The 17,172-nt window shown below is 27.2% G+C and overlaps 4 protein-coding genes across 8 annotated transcripts; 2 read left to right on the top strand and 2 right to left on the bottom strand.

Annotated features, from left to right (window-relative positions):
• Nucleotides 1-48: 48 nt before the first annotated feature.
• ND-B12 (NADH dehydrogenase [ubiquinone] 1 beta subcomplex subunit 3) lies at nt 49-875 on the bottom strand. Of its 2 annotated transcripts, none has more exons than XM_035882070.2 (2): nt 728-875; nt 49-474 (listed from the first exon to the last, which is right to left on the bottom strand). In XM_035882070.2, the coding sequence occupies exon 2, from the start codon at nt 454-456 to the stop codon at nt 151-153; it is 306 nt and encodes a 101-aa protein (XP_035737963.1). In that variant the 5' UTR covers nt 457-474; nt 728-875; the 3' UTR covers nt 49-150. The 2 variants fall into 2 exon arrangements, with proteins under 2 accessions (XP_035737963.1, XP_035737972.1); XM_035882079.2 differs by lacking the exon at nt 728-875 and adding an exon at nt 552-699.
• Nucleotides 876-1,661: 786 nt separating this feature from the next.
• Nucleotides 1,662-5,546, top strand: fzr (fizzy and cell division cycle 20 related). The gene has a single exon (XM_035881543.2). The coding sequence runs from the start codon at nt 1,979-1,981 to the stop codon at nt 3,437-3,439; it is 1,461 nt and encodes a 486-aa protein (XP_035737436.1). The 5' UTR covers nt 1,662-1,978; the 3' UTR covers nt 3,440-5,546.
• A 1,927-nt stretch (nt 5,547-7,473) lies between these two features.
• On the bottom strand, nt 7,474-10,908 carry nop5 (nop5 ribonucleoprotein). Of its 3 annotated transcripts, none has more exons than XR_014982443.1 (5): nt 10,716-10,908; nt 10,441-10,517; nt 8,814-10,303; nt 8,374-8,709; nt 7,480-7,998 (listed from the first exon to the last, which is right to left on the bottom strand). XR_014982443.1 is itself a non-coding variant. In XM_035881376.2 (4 exons), exons 1-4 carry the CDS (start codon nt 10,758-10,760, stop codon nt 8,555-8,557), a joined length of 1,767 nt encoding a protein of 588 aa, XP_035737269.2. In that variant the 5' UTR covers nt 10,761-10,798; the 3' UTR covers nt 7,474-8,554. The 3 variants fall into 3 exon arrangements, 1 of the variants encoding a protein (XP_035737269.2); XR_014982442.1 differs by having other exon boundaries at nt 7,481-7,998; nt 8,384-8,709; XM_035881376.2 differs by having other exon boundaries at nt 7,474-8,709; nt 10,716-10,798.
• A 194-nt stretch (nt 10,909-11,102) lies between these two features.
• LOC118448307 (pfs47 receptor) lies at nt 11,103-13,278 on the top strand. 2 transcript variants are annotated; one of them, XM_035881389.2, is made up of 5 exons: nt 11,103-11,481; nt 11,640-11,779; nt 11,931-12,049; nt 12,126-12,274; nt 12,377-13,278. In XM_035881389.2, the coding sequence occupies exons 1-5, from the start codon at nt 11,475-11,477 to the stop codon at nt 12,865-12,867; spliced, it is 906 nt and encodes a 301-aa protein (XP_035737282.1). In that variant the 5' UTR covers nt 11,103-11,474; the 3' UTR covers nt 12,868-13,278. The 2 variants fall into 2 exon arrangements, with proteins under 2 accessions (XP_035737282.1, XP_035737292.1); XM_035881399.2 differs by lacking the exon at nt 11,103-11,481 and having other exon boundaries at nt 11,644-11,779; nt 11,917-12,049.
• Nucleotides 13,279-17,172: the final 3,894 nt, after the last annotated feature.

Below are 17,172 nucleotides of genomic sequence, written 5' to 3' on the forward strand. Positions count from 1 at the left end.
TACTTACGCAAAAAATAAATAAAGAGAAATAATTATTTACAAAACGAATATTTACCGAAACATTTATTTATATTATTTATTTTTGTATTTCTACACTTGTAGTACCGCTTAGTGGTCTAGCAACTATTGCATTTCATATATATAATTATATTAATGATGATCACCATGACCATGATCATCTTTTTTATTCATTGCCAACAGTTGTTCAATTCCTATAGTTATTAAAAATGCTGGAATACCAAGCTTCCATCCTCTGAAGCAAAACATCATTGTACGTTGTGCTTTTGTTTTATAATTAGGATGATAACGCCATGCCTCATTTCTTAACCAAGGATCTTTTAAACCTTCCTTTGTTAAACGTTCTTGAAATTTTACTAACATTGGAAATTTTTCTATTTTATAAGAGTCAGGAGAAGGTATTTTAATAGTCTCATGTTCGTGTCCATGGCCACCCATATTAGATTCTATAATTTTCTGTAAAAAAGAAAAATATAAAAAAAGAAACATTTACTTATAAAGACAATACATATATCCTCACAAACGTTTATTACGTGAGTCTAATAAAAAATATTTTATATGTTCATCCAATATTTATAATTGAGCAAAGGTTAGATTTTTATTTCATTTTAATTCTGACAATTATATAAACGAGAAGTTTTTTATAAATATTCTTATCAACTACTAAAAGTTAGCTGGAATGTTAATAAAATCAAATTATATAACTTGCCTTTTCTTTCCGTTAAATAACTTTAGTATTGAAAGAATCATTAACTTTTCCAAACACTTGATAGTTCACGACCATTCGGGATATCCGTGAACATAACGGAATGATTTTTAGAACGCTTTACAATTGTAATAATCTTATTTAAAGATAAAAGATAAGTTATACATAAAAGATAAGGTAACATTATATTTGTTCGATTTTGTAAATTTTAGAAATATAAACATCATTAATTTTATTTTGATAATAATATAAAATATGAGAATATTTTTACTTTAGCATTTATTCGTCTATGGAATAAGAGTTTCTCTTAGATTCATTTTTTGTTTATGGCTTTCTTTAAAATTTATTACAAATACAAATACGCATATATTATAAAAAAAATTTAATATATCTATATATCTATAAGATATCTATATAATTAATAAAGAGATATAGCAAATTATTATAAAATAATATAATATAAAAAATAAATTTATAACGTACATTTACACGAAATTACACGTTGATAAAAAATATCAAAAAAAGAAAAATATGTTTTTTTGTAATATATTTTGTGTTTATATTATACATAATATATTTTGTATGAAACAAACATGATGTAAATAACAATTTTTGTAATTACCTAAAAGATAAAAAATTTTAGAAAAACATGATAAATATAAAAATAAAGTAGGTTCAAAAATATTTACCATTTTTGAGTAAAGGGACCTTAATAATAGAAAATAGTAATCCGTAAACAAATAGTAAACAAATAGTGAAAAGATGAGTCAGAGAGATATCTAAGGAAAATAAAAGAACAATAAAGCGATAAAATGATGAAAAGGAATAATAAGTTTTTCAAATAGGTTTAACTAAGGAAAATAAGGGAATAACAAAAAAGAAAAATAAACTCGTTTGGATGTCGCTACGTGCGTAGTTCTTGCTAGCCTCAGCACTTACATTCGCGTTTCCCATCTGTCGCGTTCGAGGCAAAATTTCAAATAAAGCCTTTCGATTGGAGGAAGACGAGTCGTTTTTCCTGCCCTCTCCATATGAAAAATCTTTCGAGTTGACGTCGAATGGCGACGTAACGGGTTAAATAGCTCAGTTTTATCGGCAGATAGTTTAGTCGGCTCTCGTAAAGGAGGAAAAGATGCCCGATATACGTGTAATCTAAGTGGCTACGTTATAATTAAATGAATGTGCAGCAGCTTCAAAGAATGTGACTGAAAAGAAAAGGCTAGTGTGTACGTTATATTTCGTGGTGTACAGAAGATGTTTCATCACGAGTACGAGAAGCGACTGTTAAAGTCGAGTAGCGAGAGCCACATAGATAATCTCGCGACTCCTGCCCATTATACGCCTATATATTTTTCGCCAACAAAAATGACAAACAATAGTTTTGATCGATTTATACCGACGAGGTCGGGTAACAACTGGCAGACAACTTTTTCGATGATTTCTGAAAGCGGCCGAAGTGGTCTTGCGACAAAGAAGACCCGTGAAAATGGTGAAGGGAGTCGAGACGGTATAGCTTATTCGTGTCTTCTGAAAAATGAGCTTCTAGGTGCTAGCATAGAAGATGTGAAGGGTCAGTGCGAGGAACGAAGAATACTATCTCCTCTCATGTCGAAAAATTTATTTAAATTTACTACACCCACGAAAGATCATACCCTTTTGGATCAAAGCTCGCCTTACTCTCTTTCTCCTTTAAGTGCTAAAAGTCAAAAGTTATTACGGTCTCCAAGGAAAGCAACTAGAAAAATTTCAAGAATACCTTTTAAAGTACTCGATGCTCCAGAATTGCAAGACGATTTTTATTTGAACTTGGTGGATTGGTCCTCACAAAATGTCCTTAGCGTTGGCTTAGGCAGTTGTGTGTACTTGTGGTCTGCTTGCACCAGTCAAGTAACTAGATTATGTGACTTATCCAGCGATGGTAATAGCGTTACCTCTGTAGCCTGGAATGAAAGAGGAAATTTAGTTGCAGTAGGAACGCATTTAGGATACATTCAAGTATGGGATGTGGCTGTAAACAAGCAAGTAAGCAAATTACATGGTCACAGTGCCAGAGTCGGTGCTTTGGCATGGAATGGAGAAGTTCTGTCTTCTGGTAGTAGAGACAGATTGATATTGCAAAGAGATGTACGAACTCCTTGTGTCGTGAGTGAACGACGTTTGGGAGCTCACAGACAAGAAGTCTGTGGTTTAAAATGGTCTCCAGATAATCAGTACTTGGCCTCTGGTGGAAATGACAATCGTCTTTATGTTTGGAATTTGCATTCCTTATCACCAATACAAACCTATACGGAACATTTGGCTGCTGTTAAGGCGATCGCGTGGTCTCCTCATCACCATGGCTTACTAGCTTCAGGTGGTGGTACAGCAGATAGATGTATCAGATTTTGGAATACATTAACTGGTCAACCTATGCAATGTATTGATACTGGATCTCAAGTTTGTAACTTGGCTTGGAGTAAGCATAGTTCAGAACTAGTCAGTACACATGGCTATTCCCAAAATCAAATATTAGTTTGGAAGTATCCAAGTTTAACACAAGTTGCAAAATTAACAGGACATTCTTATAGAGTTTTATATTTAGCCATGTCACCTGATGGTGAAGCTATTGTAACAGGTGCTGGAGATGAAACTCTTCGTTTTTGGAATGTGTTCAGTAAAGCACGCAGTCAGAAAGAAAATAAGTCTGTACTAAATTTATTCACAAGCATTCGGTAAATTTAAATTTGGTAAATTATCACAAAAATTTATTATTTTATGTATTGTACATACATATATTGCATATACGATTATAGTATTCTAAAAGAATCATGATATATAAAACATATATAGTCATAGACTATAAATATTTAGGTTTGTAGATAAGACTATTCAGCTGGTGGTTGTAGTATAAGTTCATAAATGCACAGCCTGCAATAAAATGAGTCTTGTGTGCAATATGTCACTACTTTGGTAGGGACTAGGAGGTATGCCCTTATAAGGAAATATGCACGAATTTTTTTGTCTTTTTGTTTACTTTTTTGTCTTTTGTCTACTTCATACAAAACAATTTTTTTTTATAGATGTGCTATATTCCATCATTGTATCAATATTAATTATATTTTTCTTTTTTTTATTGAACTTATTTCTTATTCCTTTTTTTTTTCCTTTTTTTTTTCTTTTAATATATACTGTACTAAATATGTAATTATTGCTCATTGCTTAATAACATTCTGATTCATCAGAATATTTTAACAATATAATAAATATTTTCCGATTTTTACCAATCACATAAATAACGATTGTAATTCTCAGGCAATTGTATTATTGTCCAGAAGAATTCCTTTGAAGGGTGTATTAATATTTTCATAATTTTTCAAAATATGTGCTGTGTCTGCTCAGATATTTGCAGGCTGATCGGTCAGACCATTAAAGTATATATATATATATATTCTAAAAAAACTCTTTTTTTCTTTATTGCCACAAATACACTTTGATTTCTTATTGATTATTAATAAATAACTGTGTCATATAAATCAAATATTACATACACTTTACTTTCTTAAATCATTTATAGTAACTTATGCTTTACAATCAGCAAGTTGTACAAATTTGAGTGGAAATGCGACTTATAAAATAAATTACTAATTTATAATATTACAAGAAAATAATATATTGTAATAACATGTTTATCTCTGCATTCAGAGGAGATCGAAAGTGGAAATATACATAGAAAATATAGGAAATATTACAACAAAAGAAATCTAAAATCTTATATTATCTTGTTAAGTCAAAAACTCATGTCTGCAATTAAGTTTATGGATATTATTTATAGACATTAAAAAAAAAAAGAGTATATCATTTAAATAATTCTGGATTACCATATCTCTATAAAAAAATCTTTTTTATTAAATAACTTTCTTTTGTTAAGATAACATATTTTTTGTACACATTTTTCATATATAAAAGTGTTACTTAAATTTATTTAAAATTTGAGTGATATAATATTAATATTACAGACATGAATTTTTTCTAGTAAAGGGTAAATGGGAAATAATATGTATACTCTATTTTTTAATACACTACTTTATCCCAGAAACTATAAGATGCATGTAGAAAATCAATAAAATAAATTTTGAAATCACAATTGTAAGTTTGGCGGCTTATATTTTTTATTATAGCATAAACAAGAGGATTTTATTCATATAGTATATATGAAAATGTATACAAAATTTGATTTCTTATATGTAATTTGAAATAATAATTTATAATAAAATTAAACATTACAACTTTATGCTTCTTCTAACATTGAACTTTGCATGTGGAGTTCAAAATATTCAGCAAAATAGAGCAGTATATATGTATTTGCACTGCAATCTGCATGCTTACAGATAAGTAGATGCTTGCATTGTTCTTTACATTTTATATTACATATCAATATGTTGATATTTTGATAATATAAAATTTAATACCATTATGGAAAATTATATGCAATAATATGCAATTTATTTTATAAAGTACATAATTTGTTTCTCTTAGTATCCCAAAACATGTTATTAATCTTTTAAATATTGTGCTCTTAAAATCTATAATCCATAACTAATAATTGGATAAAAATATAATTGTTTAATCTTGTTCAGAATAAAAAGTTGCAGCATATAATGCACATAATTCAACATATTTTAAAAATAAGCATAAGTAATTTGATATATACCTATATATATATAGACTTATACATTTTTCTAGTTTACAACATAAAATATTAATATTTCAAAATTATATTGTTTATTTATACCAGTAATCATAAACTATCTCAATTTCTGCCAAGCATAAGATGATCTATTTTTTATATAAAATTAAATTTGCTACAAATTCATATAACCATAATATGCATATAATGAATTTAAGAAATCTTTATATATTCATTTTCTTTATTATAATAATTTCATTTGTATATATCTTTACTTATCCTAGATTGCAATACTCACATTCCTATCAATAGATCAAATATATATATATATATATATATATATTTTATCTATTATATATATATATATATATATATATATATATATATATATATATTTTATCTATTATATATATATATATTATATCTATCTTACTATACATACATTTTTGGTTATGTATATTTTTAAACAGACATATACACATAAAAATCATAAACAAATATGAAATTTCTATGCATCCATTTGTAGAAATTTAGTATCACTAATAAGTAATCATTTAAAGTATTTAGAATTTAATAGCTGTATTTATAAACTTGAACATTGCACAAAGCAATGTTATCTCAGATTCTTAATAAGATTTGAGAATTCAATTTACCTGATCATAAAGTGTTGAAGAATAAAAAAAATATGTAATCAATTTGCTATAATAATTTTTTTATAACAGAGAAAAAGATTAAGGGGAAATTATATTTTTAATGATAGATTATTATTTTAGCCTATATAAAAACAATTATATCTACAAGTTATATGTATCAATTTTATATACATTAAAATGTAAAATAATACTTACTGTTCAAGTGTGTGCATATGAATCTTGATTATAACTTTTTCAATCATTCTAATAATGTTTAAAACAATTAAATTTTATGACAACTAAATAATTATAATAATAATCAGCTATGATTTACATGGTATAAAACACTATTACAAAAAAAAACACATGTAATATATATGGAACATATAAATACATTTATTAGATAAATGTGAACATAATAAAAAAATGTGTGTATCTGTTTTGGAAAATATTTCTATTTTGATAGAATACGTATACATAGAAAGGTTCTGGTAGGTATGCATATAGAATGCTTCAATAATTCTTCATAATTCCAAGCGTTTCATTTTTTAGTGTATTAGCATTCAAATCTAACAATTATAATAATATGCAATTCTTTGATGACAATATATCTATAACCTATGTTTATCGATAAACTAAAGATTGTTATATTTACTTAACATAATAAATAAAAACTGTTTAAATCATTAATAACTGTAAAAAATATTTGTGTCTTGCCAAATATTTGGTAATAAAACTAAGTTATGTTATTTTGCAATAATATAAGCAATCCATACACCAATTTACAATAAAGTACAAAATACATTTGTATAAGTTTATTAAGTGATTATATAATGATTTCTGAGAATATCTTTTTTATTGTTCTATATAACGTTTTGTACTTTTTCTGCAAAAAAGCTACTCTATAAATATTATAAATGGATTATAAAATTATGCTAGCATTGAAAATTTACATTTAACATCAGCTTATTTTTGTGTATGTGTATAACAATAAAGATATGTTAAAATTATTTATGACAAGTGATTACTTCAATCCTTATTCAAATGAAATCCATAAATATTAATTTAAGATATGCAAAATCAATTTTTATCAAGTGTTAAAAGAATACATACATACACATAGTCTTTTAACTTATTATATAAAATATTTATTAATTTATAGAAAATATAAAATAATTATTTTAAGATATTCAATTTAAAGTATCTTCAAATCATATGAGTGTTTATTCAATTAATTAATACGTTAGTATTTTCTTCATTGATATTTTCATATAATGTAATATAGTGAAAATGATATAGACTAGAACTTGATTATATAAATGATTTACTTTTATTGTGTACTTAACAGTTTTTGTAAATTTGATGGCAATAATATAATATACAATATATGTTAACTTCAAATGAATATAATCTTTTATTATTCTAAAAGTTATAAGAGATGAACATAATGTTAACAAAATACGTTTTCTGCTAAAGAATAAATGGTTTCAATTATTTAAGTATGACTTAAAATAATTTGATATAAGAAGCAAGAGTAAATAATAAATTCACAAATATGTAATTGTGTACAGTATCTTACAGAACTTCTACAACGATAATACATGATAGACGTGATCATTAAACAACTATGTAATAAAATATTATTTTATATCAAGTTTGCATAAATTATTCTATATTGTATTGTATACAATTACGCCTAGAACCGATTATCTTTAATATATTCAAATTAGAACTATATACATATTGTTTTTGCGATTCAATATGTAATTGAAAAGCTTTTTTTTTTTGCAGTATATTTATAATTTGTAAAATAAAATTAAACTCTTATTTGCATTGCGATGATACCTTTAACACTTTGAGCATTGCGTCATTAATTTGTGGTAGATGTATTTTCATAGACTTCATTACCCATAAATGCTTTAATAGTTTTTACTCAAGCAAGAAAGATTTCGTTAAGGGTATTTATTATATATTGACTGAAAATAATTAAAGCTTCATTTGTTTAATGCATTGAACATATATTTAAAACAAAATTATAAAAAATTATATTGATTTTAAACGATATTCTGAGAAGTAAACAAAGCGTAATTGTGCTTCTGCCATAAATATAGGGCAATATATCACAATTTCGTTTATTTTATTTTGTTAGTGATGTGAAATACAAACAAAATATTAAAGAAATCTTAGAACAAGCAAAAGATATAAAAAGTTAGACATAGGAGCGACTCGCGATTTATGGCAGATAATTTTTGTCAGACGTCACTAAATGTATTTAATGATTAAATTATCGAGGATAAGTAAATAATTAAAAAATATTTGTTAAGTAACTACATAAAATAATTCTTATTTACCTCTGCTTACCTGGGAAAAACTGGAAGCAAGTCATAAACTAGCCTGTTGCTTATGGACTTTTAAGCAACTCCAGAATCACATTTGAAATATGTTGGGCACATAATATATTAATGACCAATCCTTGAAACTGTTTATATAAATATAATTACATATAAATCTAAAAAAAACTTTCAATGAAAGTTATTCATCTTGTTGCACTTTTTTTTTCTTTTTCTTTTTCTTCTCTGTCAAAACTGATTCACCCTCTGCTGATTCTGTTGGAATGGAAATGTCTCCTTGTGTCTCTACAATATGCTTTTCTTTCTTCTTCTTTTTCTTCTTCTTAGATTCTGAAACTAAAATTTACATTGGTTAATAAATTCTGCTTTTTTAGCTTAATATGTATAAATAGAATGTATAAATTGCATATGTATATAAATATTAAATGAAAATTACTGACCAATACTTTCATCCTGTGGTTCACTTAAAGCTGCAACATTTGTATTTTCTTCTATTTTCGCACTTACAGTTTCACTTATTTCTTCATCTTGCTTGGATTCCTGTTTGATTTTTTTATTCTTTTTCTTCGATGTAATTTCTTGTTCATTTTCACCTTTTACTATATTTTGTATTTGTGAAGATCCTTCAATATCCTCAACATCTTTCTTTTTTTTCTTTTTTGGAACTTCTTTGCTCATTTGTGTTTCACTTTCTTCGATTACTGTCTTATCTTCTATATCAGAATATTTTCTCTTATTACTTGTAAGAGTTGTATCTGCAGCTGTTGGATATTGTATATATTCACTTTTGTTATGATATTTTTCAAATTTAGCTTTTGCTTTACTAGTTCCACTAATTTTATGTAAATTTCCTTCTTCCAGTATTCTTAATCGTCTTTCCAATTTAGCTTTATGTTCAGCACCAAGATCAAAATTTACATCTTCTCCTAATGCATCAACTCTTGTTGCTAAAGATGCTTTTGCTGCAAGCATTCTAGACATTTTTCCTTTATTCTGGACAGAACATTGTCCTACAAGCTGTGCATGGTAAATTAAACCATACTTTGGAGTATCCTTTTTGGTTTTTAATGCTCGAAAAAGTGCTTTTTCTGCACCAAGAATTTGTACAGTGGAAGCAGGATGTTTGGCAAGATTGATAAGAGAACCTGCATGTGAAATTAAACGAGCACCCACTAATTCTCCAACTAGAATTGTTAAATTAGGTGCCATTGCCATCATTCTAGTTTTAAGATAGTCATATAATTGCGCTCTATATTGTGAGATTTCTATGACTTGATCACATAAATGTTGGATATTCAAAATATCATCTTCTGAAATTTCAGTTCCCATTGATATTTCAGCAGCTTCTTTAACTTTTTCTTCAATATCTTCAGGCAAAATATCAGATAGGTCTGTATTTATCGTATTCTCTCTTGTTCCAATTATTTTTACACTTCGTACAAATGCAATATTGTCTGTTATAATTTTACCAAGTTCTGGGAAGTGCCAGCCATACCATTCACGGCAACGCATTACATAGTTATTCAATTCTTTATCTAAGTCATCCAGTAAACAAACAGCTTGTACTATCATGGTATCTATTTTATCAGGTGAAAATTTTAACTTATATCTGGAAAGACTATGAGCTAAGCCCAAAGCCATTGCTGTCATTTCTTTCTTGGGCAAACCAGCTAATAATCCATCTGCTTGACTTCGAATGCATCTCATTAGTTCTTGTATTGCAGTATTGCTCACACAAGATAAACTAAGTTTATCTTTTATAGCATTTCCTAATTTGGCATCAGCTACTGCTAATTCTTCTTGAAGTTCTGAGAAATGTTTCTTAAGGGTTCTTTTCAAGGTTTTAGACAATTTTCCCTCTACAGCAGCTGTTGTTGCAGCGAGAGCTTCTGTAGTATCCTCAAATTTTTCAAAATGTTTCAATTTGACACTAAAATTAAAATATAAACAGATATTTACAGTTACAATAATATTATACAAATATAGGTATGGATATAATGATCCCTTATATAAATCAAACATTATATATTTTTTATATTACGTGAATATGGAAATGAAATTTCTTACATCTTGTTTGCTGCTTCTGGTGTTTCAAAATCTAGAAATAAATTTTCTGTTTCTGCTAATTTCTTTTCATCGAGTAACTGTAATAAAATATTATAACCAATTAAAAGTAAACATCTTTAACTAATAAAGTACATTCCATTATTTTTTTGTAATAATTTATTATATATATATTGTATATTACATATATACAATAACATATTCGGCTAATCTGAGCACGTGCAACATTATCAAGGTTATGATTTTTATATTTTCGAACGAAACACACATCAACTTACTTTAAATATTGCGTATCCCGCCGGAGTTTCAAAGAGAACTAACATGTTTTCTTTATTTAGTTCAAAATATACACATAAAATTAAGTAATAATTCACACACTCATTTATATTTCACGAGTTATTACAAATTCAAAACTTATTTCGGCAAAGCCAAGCCTCTCCGAGCCACAGAGTAAAAAGAGAAAGGAAGGAATTGGAGGGAACATTTATCACCATAGTATTTACATAGTATTGATAGGTGTTCCTATTCAAAGTGTTCTAAAACGTACTCTAGCGGCGAACTTATGAATTTTAAATCTTAATATCAATAAAAAAAACATTAAAAAACAAAATAATCTTTAAGAATATAAATGTAATCTACACCTATTATTTCAATTATTATTTAAATAATGACTATTATAATTCCTCCAAAATGGCAATATTCAAAGATCGTATAGAGCTTGCATAGTACCAGCTGACAGCAATGGTCGTCAACAGATACATGTCATTCCACAAACTGTCACACAGTGTGTGGAATGTAAGGATCAAACATATGGATATAGCTTGTCCGAACATGTCGTATTACGATTAAAAAATATTTAAAAATTCCTTTGAATTTACAATCTGTCATAAATGTTTACCTTTCGTTTCTTATAATTTAATAAATTTGATTTTTAATAAAAATTATTGTAATTAGAAGATTGTATTTACATCACATTAAAAAATTCAATAAAATTTCTGATAGATCTGTTAATTGTTTTAGTGTTCCTCAAGTTTATAATGTCAGGTAGGTTAATATCGTATATTTAAAAAGAAACACATGATAAAAAAAGAATATATAACATATTAAATATAAAAGTTAATTTTATCATCATTTTGGACTAATGTAAGTCATTTTAATATAAATATTTTGATGTAAAGTAACAGTATGACTCTATTTTTTAGTATCAATTAATACAGTAGATAGTTTGGATTATTGTTATTTTCCTATTACGAAATCTCGCATTAAATTGCGAGTGAAAGCTAATCATGATGCCAGAATTTCTCTTAGAACTCATTTAGGAGATGATTCAAATGTATATGAAGTAAGTTTAAAATAAATAACATATTTGTGGACTTTATATTTGATATTTAATTTAATTTTTATCCAAATAAAAAATGAATTTATTAAGCTTGGTATTTATTTTATATTAAATTTAAATAATTTGAATATTTAATATAGCATTGCTACTTTAGATTATCCTTGGTGGATGGGGAAATACCATGTCGGCTATAAGGAGAAATAATGTAGAACCAGATGTAGCTGAAGCAGAAACTATAGATATATGTGGAGATAATTGTAATATTTGGATACAGTAAGTGTTAATCTAAAGATAAACAGATAAGTTATGTTTTATTAATAAAATTAGTTGACAACTTATATATCTATAGGTGGTCTTGTGATGGTATGTTAAGCGTAGGTCAAGAAGATATAGAATGTGAAACTTTAATGACATTTAAAGATAGAAATCCATTTGTTATCAATTATATAGGATTTAGTACAGCTTGGGGTGCGACAGGAGAATGGACTATAATGAATGGTGAGTGAAGAGTTATGTATAGCAATGTATTTAAAAATAAAATATAATTTTTATTTTCTCTATGAAGGTATGTAAAATGTATAATATAATTATCTTTTTTAGAATACAAATTTACATCACTTGCTATCAGACAACAACTTGCCGATACATGTCATTTATGGTTTGATTTTAACAACACATTAAGTTTTCCGCAAAATGCAGCTATGGCTTCTGAAGACGGATTATATATCGGACGTGCACATCATAAAGATTCTGTAACACCTGGTGGTATAAAGGATAATATTTGTACTTTAGCATGGGGAGGAACAACTCATGACAAAAAAGAATTTCAAGTGTTATGCATTAAAGACATTGACTGGGTAAAATCATGGGAGGGTAGTGTTCCTTTGTATGCTCTTCCTGCTGGTGAAACAGAAGATGGTTATGCTCTTTTTATTGGTAGAGTTTTGCATGAAGGAGTGTATTATGTAGGAAAAATACAACCAAATCATCAAGTATGCTATATACCAGTTAATGGACAAGAAATGCCTTGTTTGGAATACGAGACTTTGGTAATACATAATTATAATACCATGGAACATATAGGAAGATAAATACTTGTTAAATATGAAAGATATTCGTTTACATCGACTGTATAATATATTTTGTGCATTCTATACCTCAGTACTATAAAATGTTTGTAAATGGATATAGAAATTAGGAAAATTATAATAAGCTATATGTTATGTCATAATTTATAATTACATAATCTAGATATTCATATATTTCTTAATACCTTTCTGCTATAAGCTGCAAATTTATTAAACAAAAAAATATATCGCTATTGGAATGATAAATGCGAATATGATGCTCTGTGATCGTAATATTCTGTAAACTGTTCGTACCTTATACGGTGATAGTAATTTGTTTTGGACTGATAATGATAAAATGCTAATTATTTTTAGGATTATATATATGTATGTATGTATGTATGTATGTATAGTAGATAAGTAAAAAAGCGAATGTTACAAAAAGAGAAATAAAATTATATTCTTTGATCGTTATAAAATCGTACCGTCTATTATAACTCCCCGAATTTATTCAAAATAAAAATAATGCTTATACGAATTTCGAAATATTAGAATCGAGCTTTTCATCATCTCTGGTTTTACAATAATTTACGTCAATAATTAATACAGACATAATTTTTGAATGATTTTGATGAACAAACTCTCATATTAAAAATAAATGATCAAGTGAAGACATAGCTTTTTCGTAATTTTAAAAAAGCTTTATTTTCTTTGAAAAAGATCGTGCTTAAAAATGGTGTTTTTTTTCGAAAATGTTTATGCACAAAAATATGCATAATAAAATATAAATCCTTGTCTTAAACCTTCATCTTTAAAATGTGACTTTGTTCATCTAAATCGTTCAACAATTACGCCTTGGTGTTTTCGATATTTTTCGTGAAAAAACGTTTTATGTAGTAATTAATGTGACCAAATATTTCTGGAATAGTTGATAGTTCACAATAAAAATGAGTCGGAATTACTGAAAGATCAAATTAAAAATTTGCACGGAGTACAAAGGGTTAATACATATGATAATTAATACATAAATTTGCGCATTTAAAGAAATTATATCTTATCTATTTGCATGTAGAAATATTATTAGCAATGTAAAGTATTAGTATTTTAATATTTAATCAGAATTAGATTGAAGGGATTTTGAAAATAGATTGAGATATGCAGCTATTCATCCAGTAGTACTTGCATTGCGTGATTTACAATTAGATTTCAATATATTGCAAGTATTACCGATTCAGGTCTCACTACGTGGAAATTGCTACATGTGGAGATCCACAAGCTAACGGTGATTCTACTGTAAAATCCGCGTTCACAAGCTAATCTAATCAAATTTTCGAGCAAATAAAACGAAGTCCCCTATAAGACTTTTAATCGCGCTACGAATATCCCCGCCTATGTCCACCGATATGCGCGCATGTTCTTTCTTATCCTTCCCGTATTTTCGCGTAAAAATCGATGGTGAATCGAGCCATTCGACAATATGTCGAACTCATCCGATTGCAAATGAATCTATATCTCTCGATGATTCCTTGATGATTTTTGGAAAGGAAGACGAAAAAGAGAAGAAATATGAGATAAAAAAGAGAGCCGGATAAAGGCGATTTTTTCCTACTGAAAAAAGGAAATCCGCCTAAGGTCTCTCCTAAAGGCCCATTTTAAGAGTTCCACCCGATGCTCTTTTTCTCGATGATCCTGAAAAGAAGTGTAGAAAGAGGAAAAAAATTGGTAAAGAAGAGTAAGAGTAGAAAAGAAAGTCGGCATGTTGGATGATTTTTTCCTAAATGATCTAATCTGAAAAAAAAAGGAGAAAGAGAAGATAGAAAAGAATAGTGAGAGATGAAATTTAACAGAAAAGAGAAGAAAAAAAGAAGAAGAGAAAAAGAATAAAAGAAAACCGTGCGCACGTGTACGAGAAGGATAGAACTCGGAATAAACTGTGGACATTTCAAATATCATTCTACCAAGCAAAATTAGAGTAAAAATTGATTGAAATTGAACTCGATATTCCCTACTGAAAGAAGCAGACTTATCCGAGGGTCCATACTGAAAAACTCTTCCCGAGGCTCCCACCCAAAAGGTTTATACGATGCTAAGCCCTCCCCATGGGCCCAATCCATACGTCCCACCTGAGACTTATAAATAATAATTAATAAGAATAAATATGAATAACAGCGGACGTAAGTGCAATAGAAAAGTTTTCTATGCGTTTGTCTAAGAAATTATTTTAGAATTTCCATTATATTTAATGGTTTATCTATTGAATTATTAATAGTAATATAAAATGTAATTAATAGCAATATAAATTTAACGTTTAGATACAATTAGAAAGAAAAGATTTTGGAAAAGCATTACAATATGTAGCCATTCGGTCGGTAATACTTAATATCTCCTATAAGATTTCGATATATCGTAAATCGGCTCATGTTTCATCACTATGAGTTGCTGCATTTGGACATCCACAGGCAGACGAGAACTTTACTCTAAAATCTGCATTCCCGTGAAGACATGAACTTAACAACAATTCAAATCTCAATTAAATATTAGTAAAATAATTTTATTTTTTAATTATTCCTTTTCGAATTGGCGATACCACGAACTGAAACTAGCTGAAAAGAAATAAGAGAAGAAAAAAGAATATATATATGAAACATTTATTATGAAAAGAATTATATATGAAAGATAATTCTTGAATTTAATTTAATTTAATTCAAGAGAAGTAAAAAAAAATAAAAAATTCTAAATACAGATCTAAAGAAATATTATTTTCTCTAAAAGAAATATTATATTAATAATGCGTGGCAAAATTTGAAGAACTTGGCATACATCCCGTTCTGTTTATTTCAGTTTCATGTACATCTTCATTCAGTGCATTTTTAGTGCTCTCTATAATTGCCATATCTTACATGTTTCGTAATTATGACTTTAAACTTAATAGAAATAAGAAATATAATATTTATGAAAAATAAAAGTATAAATTTAGTTTAACTTTAAGACAAAAGAACAAAATGAAAAATGTATAAAACTCGATTTTAATAATAAAAATGCAAAATATTAAATAATCCTATAGTATGCGGGCAAACTGGGACCTTGGCACACTTCTTTGTGTGCTCGTTTCAGCTTCCAGTGCACGTTAATTTAATGCACTTTCAGTGATCCTCATAATTGACATATCTTATACGTTTCATAGATATATGACTTTAATATAGAATTCGATTTTATTAAAATAAAATTATGAATTTAATTGAACTTTAGAAAAAAAAAATGTGCAAAATTTATCATTCAACTTTAACATAAAACTTGATTTTATTAAAAATAAAATTATGAATTTAATTGAACATTAGAAAAGAGAAAATGTGCAAAATTTTATGTCTCGATTTTAATAATTAAAATGCATAAAATATAAAATAATTCTATTCGCATATCTAAAACCGCAGACAGAATCTTACGTCATCTCAGTTTTCAAATTTATACACTTATACCCATCACCATAAGAACATTTTGAGTGACAACATGGTAAAATTAAAATATGACTAAGAGCAATTTTCGAAAGTTTCTGATGAACTTTTGAAAATAACTCAATAATTTAATAATTGTTCTCTTGAGTTACAGTTTGTGGGGATCTCTTCAACATATAGCCTCTTCTTTGCTTTGTCCCCTAATCTAATCGATTATCACTCAAAAACTGTAACGACAAAATTTAATTCCAAATTTTAGGATATGGAAAAGAATACTAACACAATCTTTACGTATCTAAAAAGTATAAATCTTATTCTTTTGGATAGAAATTGATTATTACTATTTCGAAAGATACTTTTACGCAGCGTAGGAGAAATTAAAATTAGTATATTAATTGTTGAAAATCCTGAGCTAAAAATTTATTATCTATGTTTACGGAATATGACTCTACAAGTCTCTTTGTTTTTTAACAAATACTCTACTCGATTTTTCTCTTTGAAAAGCAATAACTCTATTGAGACTTTTCTTTTGTCAATTAAATTGATTAAATGTTTAATTAATAGTTATTTAAAAATATAAAGTAAATCCTTGGACGATTCTTCTTACAAGTGAGTATTTTTATTATTATAAGAATAATATATTTAACAACTCTAATGATTACATTGCATGGAGTTGATATAAAAACACTTGTTGATTAAATCGAAAAATGCCAATGCTACTTTCGACGTTCAAAATTTATCGCCTATTCAAAATTTAAATCTAATGCAAAAGAAATTAAAATTATTTTACGTTTCTCGCGCGTTAACGTCGTTTTAACGTTTAGGCGAATGTAATATTATTTAAATATTATTTTATTGTATTTCGTGTATATTAGAG

The sequence above is a fragment of the Vespa mandarinia genome, chromosome 8 (assembly GCF_050613455.1).
Source record: "Vespa mandarinia isolate Hongniang chromosome 8, ASM5061345v1, whole genome shotgun sequence".
In the NCBI taxonomy this organism is placed as follows: Eukaryota; Metazoa; Arthropoda; class Insecta; order Hymenoptera; family Vespidae; genus Vespa; species Vespa mandarinia.

Bases quoted from the DNA above. Each gene is read 5' to 3' on its own strand.
- nop5 (XM_035881376.2), bottom strand. From the start codon at position 10,760: ATGTTAGTTCTCTTTGAAACTCCGGCGGGATACGCAATATTTAAA. The intron at 10,518-10,715 runs GTAAGTTGATGT...ATTTTATTACAG, and splicing joins CGGGATACGCAATATTTAAA to TTACTCGATGAAAAGAAATT. The intron at 8,710-8,813 runs GTCAGTAATTTT...TGTAAATTTTAG, and splicing joins ACCACAGGATGAAAGTATTG to TTTCAGAATCTAAGAAGAAG.
- LOC118448307 (XM_035881389.2), top strand. The intron at 11,780-11,930 runs GTAAGTTTAAAA...TTGCTACTTTAG, and splicing joins ATGATTCAAATGTATATGAA to ATTATCCTTGGTGGATGGGG. The intron at 12,050-12,125 runs GTAAGTGTTAAT...ATATATCTATAG, and splicing joins AATTGTAATATTTGGATACA to GTGGTCTTGTGATGGTATGT.
- ND-B12 (XM_035882070.2), bottom strand. From the start codon at position 456: ATGGGTGGCCATGGACACGAACATGAGACTATTAAAATACCTTCTCCT.
- fzr (XM_035881543.2), top strand. From the start codon at position 1,979: ATGTTTCATCACGAGTACGAGAAGCGACTGTTAAAGTCGAGTAGCGAG.